Genomic DNA, 15,591 nt, shown 5'->3' with positions numbered 1-15,591 from the left:
CACTCATTTCTCTAAATGTATTAGAGCATCTGTACAAATCTACACATATATAGAGACTTGTTGAATAAAACATGTGTAGCTACCATAGAGAAGTATGCAGCTACACCAAAAAATATGAATATACAGAAGATTTAAAGAGAGTGATTTATAAATTATGATCACAAGTAAATGAATGCAGAAAATGTATAAGAAAGAGGGGTAAAAATGTATGCACATGCACTTATTCCCTCCAAATGAAACATTGGAAATAGAAACAAGGAAGTAATAAAAAACAAAATCTATAAGGAACAGGTAAGAACAAGATAGCGTAGATAAGATTGCTAAAAGCAAGATTAAGTTCTGAGTATATATACAAACATATGTGTTTTTTTTTTTAACCATAGTTTAGACAACTGAATAACACAAAATATCTCACTTTCCAGTTTGTTTTGTTTGGGGGCCACAGCTGGCTATGCTCAGGGCATTTTCCTGGGTCTGTGCTCAGGGATCACTCCTGGTGGGCTCAGGGAACCTTATGGGGTGCTGGAGATCAAACTTATGTTGGTTGTATGCAAGGCCAGTGCCTTACCCATAGTGATATATCTCCCGTCCCACAAATGTATCATTTAAAAAAGAAAAGGTTAAATAACACATATAGGTGAATCAAATGTGGCATATAATAGAAAATATAGATGTAAAAATAGATGCAATAGTGTTTGTTTATTATTTTTCCTATTTTTCTACTAGTTTTAAGTTTCTCATTCAGATGTTTTGGGGAAAAGAAACATTAATTGTAAGGTCTTTTTAATATCTTTTGAGAATCCAAATTTGATTAACAAAACTTTTAAATTCAATTTGAAATATAAATAGTGATGAAGTTATAAGTTCCCAGGGAAAATACTTATGTTTTAAAAAATATGAAAAGAGAAATTCATAGTTCACATACCTGCCATGCACAGACAATTCTCTCCAGAGATAAGGCCTGCAAATAAGCTTAAAACATATGTCCACAGTGTGGAATGGAGAACTTACTGCTTTGTGACCCAATTTCTTATCTTGGACTCAACAGACTCATCAGTCAGGTACATCCAGACCAAATCTAGAATCTGGATGTCAATCACTGATGAGGACTGACGGGAGTCCTGGAGAAATGGAGCCTTAGAAAGCCATTTTCTTGACATTTCTAAAGGTAGATCAGCGTGTAGAGTGAGCAGATTCAATATGTCAGACAGATAAGCTCTGCAGAATAGAAGTCCACTGACAGAGGAACCACTGAATTTGGAGCTAAATGCAGAAGCAAAGGCTGGAACTAACATCAGGGAAATGAAGCTGGTAGTGAGTTGGGAAAGACCTCAGACATCCATCCATTTCCCCATCTCCCACCTTTCCCATTACAGAAAGACTCTCAAATGTTTAAATCTGCCAATTATGAAAGCACCACTATGCATACATATAGTACAAATTTTTATTGCACAAATATGCTAATACTAAAAAGTGCCTTCATCCACCAACCTTTTTGTAAAACAGCAGGGAGATAAATATGCACAACACTTGCATCCCAGAGGTAGATCTGTTTCATGAGAAAATCAGAGGGAGTAGGCTTTTCAAAGTATCTAGGAGAGAAAAACAAAATAATGATGTCTATTTTAATTTTTCCTCTCAAACATTTTACTTGGATAATTTCGTGTGAACATCTTTCTGGTACAAGAAGCCATATTGGGTCTACACAAGGCATTGTTCTTATTTCGCACGGTTTTAACTGAAGGCATCTTTAGTAAGAACTTCTACATGACATTCTTATACCCATTTTATTAATATATCAATATAAAAAGAATAAGCAGATTAGTTTTTTAAAATATTTTATTTATTTTATCAAGCCACTAGGATCTACAATGTTATTCATAGTTGGGCTTCAGACATATTATGTTTTACTGCCAATATCATCACCATACTCGGCTGCTACCTAGACAGGAATAATTTTAAGTTTGGTCATTAGAGTTTAACTCATTTTCACTGTTGTTGACTCAGGTTTAGATATTTATCTATATTACTCCTTTACACCACTAGTGTATTTGGATCTACTTGACCCATTCTCCCTGTTTCTTTCCATCTATTCTTCCCCCTTCAATGTCTTTCCTCCTCTGTCCTTTTTCTCCCTGTATTTTGCTTTAGGCAAGGGTGATCTAGGCATCCTCCTTTGCATGTTCAGCATTCTATAAGCCACATAATAAGCGGTTTAATTTTTAGAAATACAATAGCATGTAGTCAATGATAAACTCTGCAACTCAGAGATGTTTTCTTATTACCTCTATAGGTATAAGAAAGTATAGCGAATGAGGCAATAAAAATGGACAGAAGAAGAAGGGAACAGACGTTAAAAGCAGTTAAGAGAAGTTAAAAGAAGTTAAAATAAGAAAATCATCAGAACCAAAATCTTCATTGTATGTGACTTAAAGGAGTAACTTTAAGACGATGCCATTTAAAGAAAATACCTGCAGTCCAGATACTTAATGTTTTATGTCATATGGTTAAAATATGAGGAGCTGAGCCAATAAGAATATACTAAACCCACGCTAAGCACTTTGTGTCTACTACCCTGCATAAGCTTTGGTATTTGGCATGCCCATTAAACATGAGCAGTGGTCCATTGTCAGACAGCAGAATTAGTGAGACATTTTAATGTACAATTCCAAAAAAGTACCACCATATTCATTGTTTAGCTCACTAATAGAGTTGCAAGATGTAAGCCAAGTCTCACTCAGCAGTAATGACAAAACTGATTTACTTATTATTTACTTAATTTACATTTCTTTCTTACAGAATTATAATTCTATTAAGGTCCACATTTTGAGAATATAAGATTCCTAAATGAGATCAGCTACATTGTAGTTAACGATATGACTATATCCTACTCCAATAAATTTAGCAGGTAATAATTACAATCTCAGAAGCACCGAGTAGCAAATCTTATTCCCTCATGAGCATACTATATAACATAAAATTCCTTTAAATGTATGAGCCTCATATGCTATTAAAATACAGCTGCATTCATTAATTTTTCATCAGTCATTCTCAAGGGTGATGTCTCCTACTCCAGCCTCATCCCATAACACACCTTACCAGCAACATGACTGGAAAAACACTCGTGATGGGCTTAGAAAATTCTATTCTTATCTGTAGAGATTCCAGTAGATTTTCAGAAAGCCCAAAGAGTTTATGAAAATTCACCTTATCCTGAATCAATATAAATGTCATTTTATTTCTCACATTTTCCTGTTAACAAAAGGAAAACAAGCCTTAAAAATGTGACATTTAATACATTGGTAACCCCAATGCATTAAAAGCAGCTGTGCAGCCCAGATGAGGCCTGGTGGCCTGCTCTCCTTACCAGGTCAGTTTCCTCTGGGAAGTCCACGGTCAAAGGATTCTTCAGTCGCTGTCTGCGGACGGGCCTTCTGCTAGAGCAGTTGTACTGGGAGAAGGATATGACTTGACCAATCTTGAGAAACAAAAGGGAACCACAAAACAGGAAAATAATAGTCAATGAATGATGTGGTGAGAGAAACAGGAAGCCAAAGTCTAGTGATGTTGCAGCTACAGTAATATACAACTACCGACCTGACAGTGAAGCATAATAGCTAATTTTACTGCTTAGAATGGTAGGATTGAGAGTGGAAGTAGAATATAGTAGAATACTGCTTCATTTATCTTAATTAGTTATAAACAGTAACAATGACAAAACTTTAGGTATTTAAAGAATGTTTACTTTAAAATTTTCATATCAAAAATTATGTTTATTATAGAAAACCCGGAAAGTAGAGAAAAACATACAAAACAATAAATAGTTTGTCTATAAATTATACAATTGCTCAGAGAAGTCATACTTGGGAATATCATGTTTGAAACATTTGCTATACATTGGGCATATGCTCAGTAGTCAATTCATTTTCATATATAAAATCTTCCGAAGTCATTGAAATTTGATAATTTTAATAGGCTCTTTATGTATTATGAGAATTTAGCTAAATAACAGTGCTCTCTATCCTTCTGTTGAACATATTATTTGAGCTAACATAAATAATATCACAGAAAAATAATAAATAAAATAAACAGCTCAGTTCCATACTTTCCTCCCAGGGGAGCCCAAAGTTTCAGCAGGCAGTCTGCTTACTGAACACTCCACACGAAAGCCACGTGAATTCTTCCTCCATTCACCTGAACCTGTTGCATAATGAATCCAATTCATCAGGCCCCTCTTGCTCTCAGACTTACACACTAGATGAACTCCTAGTTTTCCCCAAGGCCTTCTCACTGGATGCTCATGCAACTGCGCTAAACTTAGTGCAGTTTAACATGTGACTTTGACCAGTGCTCTGTCTCCGAACTTACACATTCACACCTACTAACTGGTACTCACTGTGGTCCCAGTCCTCTTTAGTCATTAGCATTTGGAACTTGACTGCCTCTTTGATATTGAGAAGAAATCAGTACAAATAAGCTCCCTGAACTCTAAGACAAAAAGCTATGTTTATATCCAGGAAGCCCAAAAAGTTCCAAATAAAAGAAACTCAAGTATAGAAATATCAAGATACTGGGGGCATACTACTCAAGGAAGCAAGAGAGAAGCAAAATCTCAAATATTAGGAAAATAATATAAAATTAACCCTACATTTCTTACATGAAACTCTACAGTCAAGAAAAAGATGGAGAGGTTTGGAAGACAGTTTGTACATTCCTCAAAAACTAGCAATTGAGATTCCACATGACCCAACAATTTCACTCTTGGGAATATACCCCATGAGTATACAGTGGAATTGCCACGTACAAGTCAGAAAAGACATCTGTACTCCTATGTTTATTGCAGCACTACATACAATAGCCAAAATATGGAAACGATCCAAATGTCCATAAACAGGTAACTGGATAAAGCAACTATGAAACATATACACAACAAAATAATATGTAGCCTTAAGAAAAGATAACAACCTGCAATTTTCAACAATGGAGATGGCTTTGAAGAGTACCATGCTGAGTGAAATCAGCCCGAGGGAGAGGTACAGACTCGTGTATGGTATAATGAAACCTTGTAAGGGAACATCAAATATTTAACGGCAATAGAAATGAAGAGCAGGATAACTGGTTTATAATAGGAACATTGGCACTGGGGAGGGGTGAAGGGGATAAGTTAGGGGAGGGAATACTAGGACAATGGGGGAAGAAGTAAAAGCCAGAGGCAGGCTTTTTTGGGGGTGGGTGGGAGGGAAACTGAGAACATTGGTGGAAGGTAGTGGGCACTGGTGAAGGGATTGTTGTTAGAACAATATACACTGAAACTCAATCATAAATATCTTTGTTACTTTGTAATTTATAGTAATTCAATAAGAAAAAGGAAAAAAACTAACTTTCAACTATACAACTTTTAGCTATTACATTAAACTTTATTCTACTCAACATTAAAAGAAGAGAATTGAAAAGTGTATTTAAAGTACTAAATTAAATAAAATTTCAATGAAGAGCTAGGACATTTGCCTTGCATGTGGCCAACCCGGGTTCAATTCCCAGCATTGCATATGGTCCCCCGAGAACCACTGAGAGTAATTCCTGAGTGCAAAGACAGGAGTAACCCCCGTGCATCGCCCGATGTGACCCAAAAAGCAAAATAAAAACCAAACAAACGACAAAAAATAAATAAAAAGCTATATTGATGGCAACACAATTGTAGTGGGAAATTCTAATAACCCACTATTGTCATTGAATAAATCAACCTGAAAGAAAGAAAATAAGATCCATAAACCGAGAATTGAAAAAAGTGGAATTGCCACGTACAATATCTTCCACTCTCAGAACACTGGATACACATATTTCTCTAGAGCAAATGGAACATTCTCCAGGACAGACTGCACCCACACTCACGGCCTCTGATATATAAATAGCCAGGCTTCATAGCTTTATGACTAATCTTCGAAAGAGATGAAAAGCCAATGAAACTCCCAGGTACACCGTCTTTAGGCTGAAAACTCTGTGTCTTCACCACTGAGTGGGGACAGACAGCCTTCTTCCAGCCCTTCATACTGCTAGAAGCACCAGCAGTCACACCCACACCCTGCATTCCCTGGCTCCAGCTTCATAGCTGCATTCCCTGGTCCAGCTTCATAGCTCCCCTGCCTATCTCAAGAGATACTGAGACAAGGAGCACAGCAAATTAGGCAGAAAAGAAGCATAGTAATCCACTAAGTACAATAAGTGAAAATAATAACATAGAAAGCTTGACTAGCATCAAACAGCTCAGTAAGTCCTCAGACAATGACTTTAAATACCATTGTGAGATATAACAATTTTCACATTTTCTTTTAATAAACTACTTTTGATAATCCCATTAGTCATTTAGTTGCAACAAGCAATATAAAATAATTTAGTGCCTACTAAGGAAGCAGCCTTGGGGGGTGGGTTCGAAACTGGAGACAGCGCTGGAGTGAAGGTCACACTGGTGGTGTAATTGCTGTTGGAAATTGAATGCCCAAAACAACTTTGTAAGCCATGATATTTAGATAAAGTTAGAAAAAAAATACTATCTGGAAACCAAATAATGTGCTGATAAATAAACAATGGACCAAAGAGGAAATATAAGAATAAATAAAAATATTACTCTGAACAAGTGAGAATGGAGAAATAAACTATTAGAACCTATGACACACAGAAAAGGGAGTATTAAAGGGGAAGTACATAGCAATGCAGGCCCACATCAGGAAAAAAAGAAAAAGCCCTTATCAATGACCTAACCATACTTCTGGAAAAACTAGGAAAAACCAAAAAACTAATTTTGAAGTCAGTAGAAGAAAAAATATTGTAAAAATTGGAGCAGAAATTAATGATATAAAATTGAGAAAACCACACAAAGGCTAAACAAACAAACAAATAAAAAACAACTCAGGAGCTGATTCTTTGAAAGAATAAAAGAACATTGAAAAATTTTTGGCTACACTCATAAAAAAAAGAGAGAAAGCCCAAATAAATCAAATAAAGAATATGATGGGAGAGATCACAAAATACTTCAGAAGTACAGAATATCATAAGAGGGTATTACAAATAACTCTGCGACCAAACTGGAAAACCTATTTAATGAATGAAATCTTGGAGGAATAGAACCTTTCAAGTTTGGATCAAGAGGATGTAAAAAAACCTAAAGAGTCCTAAGCAGGCACACTTCAGGAAAGGAAGTTGAAACAATGATTAAAAATTTTCCTAAGAATAAAAGTCCAGATCCAAATAGTTTCACTAATGGGTTTTACCAAACTTTCAGGGGAGTACTAGCCATACTCCTCAGGCTCTTTCAAAAAGTTGAAGATAAAGGAGTCCTTCTGAACAGCTTTTATAAAGCCAGAATCACCTTATTACTAAAAACAGATTTTAATCAAGATATTACAGAACTATATTCAAGATAAACATTAATGCAAAATTCCTAAAACATTGCAAATCAAACAACATATCAAAATGATTACATATCACTGTCTAGTGGGATTCATCCCAAAGATGGAAGAATATTTCAATAGATGCAAATAGTTTATTTGCATGTCAATAAATGAAAAGTTAAAAGCCATATGATCATATCAATTGGTTATGAGAAAACTTGACAAAACCCAACTTAGCATTTATATAAAAAAAAACTCCCTGGCCGGTGTGTGACTCCCTGGCCGGTGCCTGCACCCCAGCCTGCCACCCGGACCCGGTCTCTACCAGGATCCCTGGAGCTACGTCCTCTTACTGGTGCTGCCCTTCCAGCACCACCTGCCTGCTCTCTCTCAGGTTTGTGACCCCTGGCCAGCACCTGCGCCCCAGGCCTCCACCTGGACCCGATCTCTCCCAGCATTCTGGGAGCTGCATCCTCTTCCCAGTGCCGCCCTTCCAGTGCTGCCAACAACTCATCAAAAAGATCATACACCATGACCAAGTGATATTCATCCCAGGGACGCAAGGATGGTTTAACATTCAAAAATAAATCAACATAATCCATCATATCAACAAAATAAAAGATAAAAAACATATGACCATATCACTAGATGTAGAGAAAGCATTTGACAAGATCCAGCACCCATTTATGATGAAAACTCTCACCAAAATTGGAACAGAGGGAACTTTTTTTGATATAGTTAAAGTCATCTACCACAAGCCTATGGCAAGCAATATTCTCAATGGGGAAAAACTAAGAGCCTTTGACATTTCTCAAAAAAGTAGAAGTCGAGCTGCCATTTGCCCCAGCAATACCACTCTGGGAATATATCCCAGAGATGCTAAAAAGTACAGTAGAAATGACATGTGCACTTGTATATTTATTGCAGCACTATTTACAATCGCTAAAATCTAGAAAAGAACTGAGTGCCAAGAACAGATGACTAGTTAGAGAAACTTTGGTACATCTACAGAATGGGATACTATGCAGCTGTTAGAAAAAATGAAATTATGAAATTTGAATATAAGTGGTTCAACACAGAGAATATCATGTTAAGTGAAATGAGTCAGAAAGAGAGGGACAGACATAGAAAGATTGCACTCATTTGTGGAATATAAAGTAACAGAATGAGAGACTAACACCCAAGAATAGTAGAGACAAGGACCAGGAGGTTTGCTCCAAGGCTTGGAAGCTGGTCTCACATGCTGAGAGGAAAAGGCAGCTCAGATAGAGAAGCGGACACCAAGTGAAGGATGCTTGCAGAGATTGCTTGGGATGGGAGATGTGTGCTGAAAGTAGACTATAGACCAAACATGATGGCCACTTAATACCTTAATACCTGTACTGCAAATCACAACACCCAAAAGGGGAGAGAAAGCAAATGGGAATGTGCCTGCCACACAGCGGGGGGGGGGGCAGGATGGGGTGGGTGGGAGGGATATTGGGATCATTGGTGGTGGAGAATATGCAGTGGTGTAGGGATGGCTACATACCATTGCATGACTGTAATGTAAGCACAAAAGTTTGTAAGTCTGTGACTGTACCTCATGGTGATACATTAAAAAATAAATTCAACAATTAAAAAATTCTCAATAAAATTAAGCTACATGGAACATTACTCAAAATCATACTTACTTTTAACAACAAAACCACAGGAATCATTGTACTAAATGGGAAAACCTGAAAACCTTTACCCTGAGATAAAGTGAGAATTTCCATTTTCACAACTGCTATTTATTATAGTCTTGGAAGTCCTAGCTACAATTAGGCAAAAAAGAAACGAAAGAGATCTGATTAGGGTAAGAAGAAGCCAAGTTATCACTCTTTGTAAATGACAGCAAATATATACACGAGACTCTAAAAAGTTCACTAAAAAACCCTAGAAAGAATAAGCCAGTATAACAAAGCAGCAGGCCGTAGAATTAATACACAAAAATATGTTACATTTCTATATACAAACAACGAACTATAAGAGATAGAGACTAGAAAGTGTATTACATTTAAAATAGTGCCTGACTATAAAATCAATACCCCAAAGTCCATGGCCTTCCTATTTTCAAACAATGAGACAGAGGAAAGGGACATGAAAAAAGCAATTCATTTCACAATCGTGCCTCAGAAAATCAGATACCTTGGAATCAACTTAACTAAATAAGTAAAAGACCTCTACAAAGAAAACTATAAAACACTACTCCATGAAATTAAAGAGGACATGGGGAAATGGAAACATATCCCCTACTCATGGATAGGGAAAATCGACATTGTCAAAATGGCAATACTCCCCAGAGTACTGTAAAAATTCAATGCGATCCTGATAAAAATACCCATGAAATTCTTCAAAGAAATGGATCAAGCAATACTGAAATTCAAATGGAACAACAAACGCCCACGGATAGCTAAAACAATTCTTAGGAAAAAAAGATGATGGGAGGCATCACCCTCCCCAACCTTAAACTTTACTACAAAGCGGTAACAATTAATACAGCATGATACTGGAACAAAGGCAGAGCCACAAACTAGTGGAACAGGGTGGAATATCCCTACACACAACCTCAAATGTATGATCATCTAATCTTTGGTAAGGGAGCAAGAAATGTGAAGTGGAGCAAGGAAAGCCTCTTTAACAAATGGTGCTGGCACAACTGGACAACCACAGGCAAAAGAATGAGCTTAGACCTTGACCTGACACCATGCACAAAAGTCAGATCAAAATGGATTAAAGACATCAACATCAGACCACAATCCATAAGGTACATTGAAGACAAAGTCGGCAAAACCCTCCACGATATTGAAGCTAAAGATATCTTCAAAGATGACAGGCAACTGAGCAACCAAGTGGAAACAGAGATAAACAAATGGGACTATATTAAACTAAGAAGCTTCTGCACTACTAAAGATACAGTGATCAAAATACAAAAACAATCTACAGAATGGGAAAGGATATTCACCCAATACCAATCCGATAAGGGGTTAGATATCAAGGGTATATAAGGCACTGGTTGAACTCTACAAGAAGAAAACATCCAACCCCATCAGAAAATGGGGCGAAGAGGGGTTGGAGCAATATCACAGCGAGTAGGGCGTTTGCCTTGCATGTGGCCGACCCGGGTTCAAATCCCAGCATCCCATATGGTCCCCTGAGCACTGCCAGGAGTAATTCCTGAGTGCATGAGCCAGGAGTGACCCCTGTGCATCGCCGGGTGTGAGCCCCCCCCTCCCCCTGCAAAAAAGAAAATAGGGCGAAGAAATGAACAGAAACTTTCCCAAGGAAGAGATACGAATGGCCAAAAGACACATGAAAAAATACTCTACATCACTAATCATCAGGGAGATGCAGATCGAAAAAACTATGAGATACCACCTCACACCACCTCACACCACAGAGAATGGCACACATCCAAAAGAACAAAAGCAACCACTGTTGGAGAGGGGAGAAAGGGATCCTTTTACACTGCTGGCGGGAATGCCGACTGGTTCAGCCCCTTTGGAAAACAATATGGACGATTCTCAAAAAATTAGAAATTGAGCTCCCATTTGATCCAGCAATACCGCTTCTGGGAATATATCCTGGAGAAGCAAAAAAGTATTGCCGAAATGACATCTGCACTTATATGTTCATTGCGGCACTGCTTACAATAGCCAGAATCTGGAAAAAACCGAGTGCCCGAGAACAGATGACTGGTTAAAGAAACTTTGGTACATCTATACAATGGAATACCATGCAGCTGTTAGAAAAGATGAAGTCATGAACTTTGCATATAAGTAGTTCAACATGGAAAGTATCATGCTAAGTGAAATGAGTCAGAAAGAGAGGGACAGACATAGAAAAATTGAGCTCATCTGTGGATATAAAATAACAGAGTAGGAGACTAGCACCCAAGAATAGTAGTATATAATACCAGGAGGTTGGCTCCATGGCTTGAAAGCTGGCCTCACAAGCTGGGGAAAGGCAGCCTGGATAGAGAAGGGAACACCAAGTAAAATGTGCTTGGAGATCCCGCGTGGGAAGGGAGATGCGTGCTGAAAGTAGACTAGAGACTGAACACGATGGCCACTCAGTACCCCTATCACAAACCACAACACCCAAAAGGAGAGAGAGAACAAAATGGAATAGCCTGCCACAGAGGCGGGATGGCGGGGGACGGGATTGGAGGTTGGGAGGGATACTGGGTTCATTGGTGGTGGAGAATGGACACTGGTTGAGGGATGGGTCCTCGAACATTGTGTGAGGAAAACACAAGGATGAAGATGGGTAAATTTGTAACTGTACCCTCACGGTGACTTACTAATAAAAAATTAAATAAAATAAAAAATAAAATAGTGCCTGAATACATCAAATAAATATAAAAATCCACAGAAAAAAAGATGTGAAAGATTTATACCAGGAAAACTATAAATCAGTTATGAAAGAAACTGAAAGGCACAACAAAAAATGGAAAAGTATTTTATATTCATGAACTCATGAACTGGAAGAATTAATATTGCCAAAATGTGTACTCAAAGCACTATATAAATTTAATGCAATTACCATCAAAATGCTGAATGTACTCTAGAAGTCATTAGGATGAACAAACACTACTACAATCTACATGGTAACATAAAACCCCAAGAACAACTAAAGCCATCTTAAAAAAAAATAAAAGAAATTTGGGAGGGATCTACATTCTTGACTTTAAACTATACTCCAGAGATAAGGTAATCAGCACAGTATGGCATTGAAATAAGGATAGGTTGAATAAGATCCCAATGATAAATTCTCATACATATGGACAAATATCCATGAAAATGAAGTTCTAAAGTAGAACAAGGAAAGCCTCTTCATCAAATGGTATTAGCAAAACTAGATAACCAGTTGGAAAAATAAAATAAAGTAGACATGGCATGGATGTGGGAAAAGGGACCAGTGGGAATGTCAACTGGTCCAGCCTTTCTGAAAAACAATATGGACAATCCTTCAAAAACTAGAAAATTGAGCTTTCATATGACTCTGCAATACCATTTCTGGGAATATATCCCGAGGATGCAAAAACGCACAGTAGAAATGACATCTGTACCTATATATTCATTGCAGCACTGTTCACAATAGCCAAAATCTGGAAACAACCTGAGTGCCCTAAAACAGATGACTGGTTAAAGAAACTTTGGTACATCTACACAATGGAATACTATGTAGCTGTTAGGAGAGATGAAGTCATGAGATTTGCTTATAAATGGATAGACATGGAAAGTATCATACTAAGTGAAATGAATTAGAAAGAGAGGGACAGACATATAAGGACTGCACTCATTTGTGGAGTATAGAATAACATCACATGAGACTGACACCAAGGACAGTAGATACAAGGGCCAGGGGGATTGCTCCATAGCTGGAAGACTATGGAGTGAGGGGAGAAGGCAGATGGAGTAGAGAAAGGATCACTAAAAAAATGATGGCTGGAGGAACCAGTTGGGATGGGAGATGTGTGCCAAAAGTAGATAATGGACCAAACATGATCACCTCTCAGTGTCTGTGTTGCAAGTCATAATGCCCAAAGTAGAGAGAGAGTATGGGGAATATTGTCTGCCATAGAGGCAGGGGGAGGGGAGACCCGGGATATTGGTGGTGGGGAATGTGCACTGGTGGAGGGATGGGTGTTTGATCATTGTGAGATTGTAACCCAAACATGAAAGCTTGCAGCTATCTCACGGTGATTCAATAAAATTAAAAATAATAGTAATAATAATAATAAAATAAAGTAGAATATATTTCACACCACATGCAAAAATTAATTTAAAGTGGATCAAAAACTTAGAGATTAGACTGGAGAACATGGAGGAAATACATCAAGGAAAACACAGACAAGAGTATCTAGGATTTGAACGTTATTGAATGGGTCTTCAATAACCCAATTACAGCAGTAAAGATAACAAAAAGAAAAATAAGTGTAACAATATAAAGTCAAAAACTTTCTACATAGCAAAAATAATTTCAGGCTAAAATAAAAAGGCATTTCTCCCAACTGACTGGGAGACAATATTAGCACAAGTAATTAAGATAAATGAGTAATATTCGAAATCTATTAAGTATCCACAAAACTCAACAGCAGTCAATAATAACAAAACCACCATCAAAAAATGGGAGAAACTATGAACAGATGAATTCCCATGAATTCATATGGATGTCAAATAAACATATAAACATATAAACATCACTTAGTGTCAGGTTAAATATAAATAAAGAATGGAATATACCAACCCTCATTCACTGTTTGTAGGAATGTCACCTGGTCTAATCTCTATGATAAACAATATGGAAATGTCTCAAAAAAGTGAAAATGGAGTTCCCATATGACCCATATTATATTTGATCCCACTTCTAGATATCTCTCCCAAGCCACAAAAAACTTTAATTCAAAAATATATATGCATATCTATGTTCAATACAGCTCCTAATACAATTATCAGAATATGGAAGCAACCTAAATGTCCAAGAACAGATAAAATAGTTGTGGTATCTCTACACAATGGAACGTTATCCATAATAATAAAAAATAAAGGCATGTTCACAGCAACTTAGATGTATGAAGTGCAGAGTATCATGATGTGCAAAATAAGTCAGAGGAAGGATGACTACAAAATAGTCTCACTTTGAAGTATGCAGAGAAATAAAGAGTATGGACAGTATCAGTTGCTAATAAATCTTGGATACTGTAATATAAACCTAAGAGCAAAGGGTTTGTTGGGGTGAGGCTGGGAGAGGCAATGAATAATTTTTTTAAAATAATGTAGGAGTACTGCTAGTTATCCAGCCATTGACTAAGCTGTGAATTGGGCATGAACTACACATTACTATTTTTATTCAGAATGTTAATTTTGTTTTATTATTTTATTATTATTTTTTACTCCTTTTTATTGATTCACCATGAGATACAGTTACAAAGTTTTCATGTTTGAGTTATGGTCACACAATCGAATCAAACACCCATCCCTTCAGCAGTGCACATTTACCACCACCAAAATTTCTAGTATTCTGCGTTCCTCCCCGCCACACACACACACTCTCCACATGCTTGGATGAGCTTCACCCAAGAGGGGACAAGCCTCACCCAAGATAAGATGAACCTCACCCAAGAGCGGACCAGCAGGAAAACCCAGATATGTGGGAACCTGTGACTGAGATCTCCAAGCCCGCTTGGATCAGGACTGGGCCTTCCCCCTCAGGTCCCCAGTTTTCCAGTAGCTTGGCAGTTACACTCACAAAATGCCCCTGGCACCACGTAATCTTATCAACAGCCAAGACCCAGAGACTACAAACTAAAGCTCCTGGAAGAGAGAGCCGCAGAATGTCCTGAGCCCTCGCCAGGCTGTCTATTTTACTCGGGCATCTTGGCGGGGGGTGGGTTGAGTCTCCCTCCCCGCCCGAAGCAGAATTATGGTAGTCATAAACCTCCAGAACAATGAATAATTTGTCTGGAAACACAAGAACATAGATGGAGGGTCTCAAGCACATTGGTGGTTCTAAGAGAGAAACTATTTGCACTAAAATCACAAATGTAAATCAACAAATAATGTAGAGAGGATGAGAGGAAAAGAAAGTCAAAATGGAAGTGATACAGGAATGGGGGTTGAAGATGATTAATAGTTGTTGGTGGTATCAGTAACTTTTTACACAATACTATTGGAATATCATTTTAATCTTTTACGTAAACTATAATAATAATTAAATAAAGCAAACAATCTTTTTTAAATAATTATTTTCTCGTTTTCTTGGTATGGATTTTTATAGTGAACAACAGGATCCAACTTTTTAAAGGATATGGCATACATAATGAAGCCCTTCTGAGAAAGATAGGTATTTCTGTATGTTAAAAGAGTCACATTAATTTCTATTTCTTTATTACTTATTTAGTGAATTACTTTCATATACCTATTAAGTATTCTAATTTTAAATAAAAACCTGAAAATTTTTTTAAGATGTAAATTTTGATCTAAATATATTGTGCATCATTAATGTGCATCATGAATGTTCATTCATCAGACATTTATTGGGTTTCTAGATGAATCGGATACTTGAATCCATCTAAGTAGATAACAGAGAACACTGTGTTTCACTCAACCAATTCCAGATATCCTAGGGGTGCTCAGATGGTTTCTTAAGGCAAGATGATAAAGCAGATGTTCCTAAA

General features: G+C 37.2%; 1 protein-coding gene across 1 annotated transcript in view; it reads right to left on the bottom strand.

Annotated features, from left to right (window-relative positions):
• PKD1L1 (polycystin 1 like 1, transient receptor potential channel interacting) overlaps positions 1-15,591 on the bottom strand; it is a 199,575-nt gene that overhangs the window by 121,737 nt on the left and 62,247 nt on the right. Inside the window, exons 25-27 of the mRNA XM_055124814.1 lie at positions 3,368-3,478; positions 3,095-3,252; positions 1,492-1,592 (exon numbers count right to left, since the gene is read on the bottom strand). Of these exons, the coding sequence (XP_054980789.1) occupies positions 1,492-1,592; positions 3,095-3,252; positions 3,368-3,478 (370 nt within the window). The remainder of the gene's footprint in view (positions 1-1,491; positions 1,593-3,094; positions 3,253-3,367; positions 3,479-15,591) is intronic.

This window comes from Sorex araneus, chromosome 2 (genome assembly GCF_027595985.1).
Source record: "Sorex araneus isolate mSorAra2 chromosome 2, mSorAra2.pri, whole genome shotgun sequence".
NCBI lineage: Eukaryota > Metazoa > Chordata > Mammalia > Eulipotyphla > Soricidae > Sorex > Sorex araneus.
This window is presented reverse-complemented; position numbering and strand designations above follow the sequence as displayed.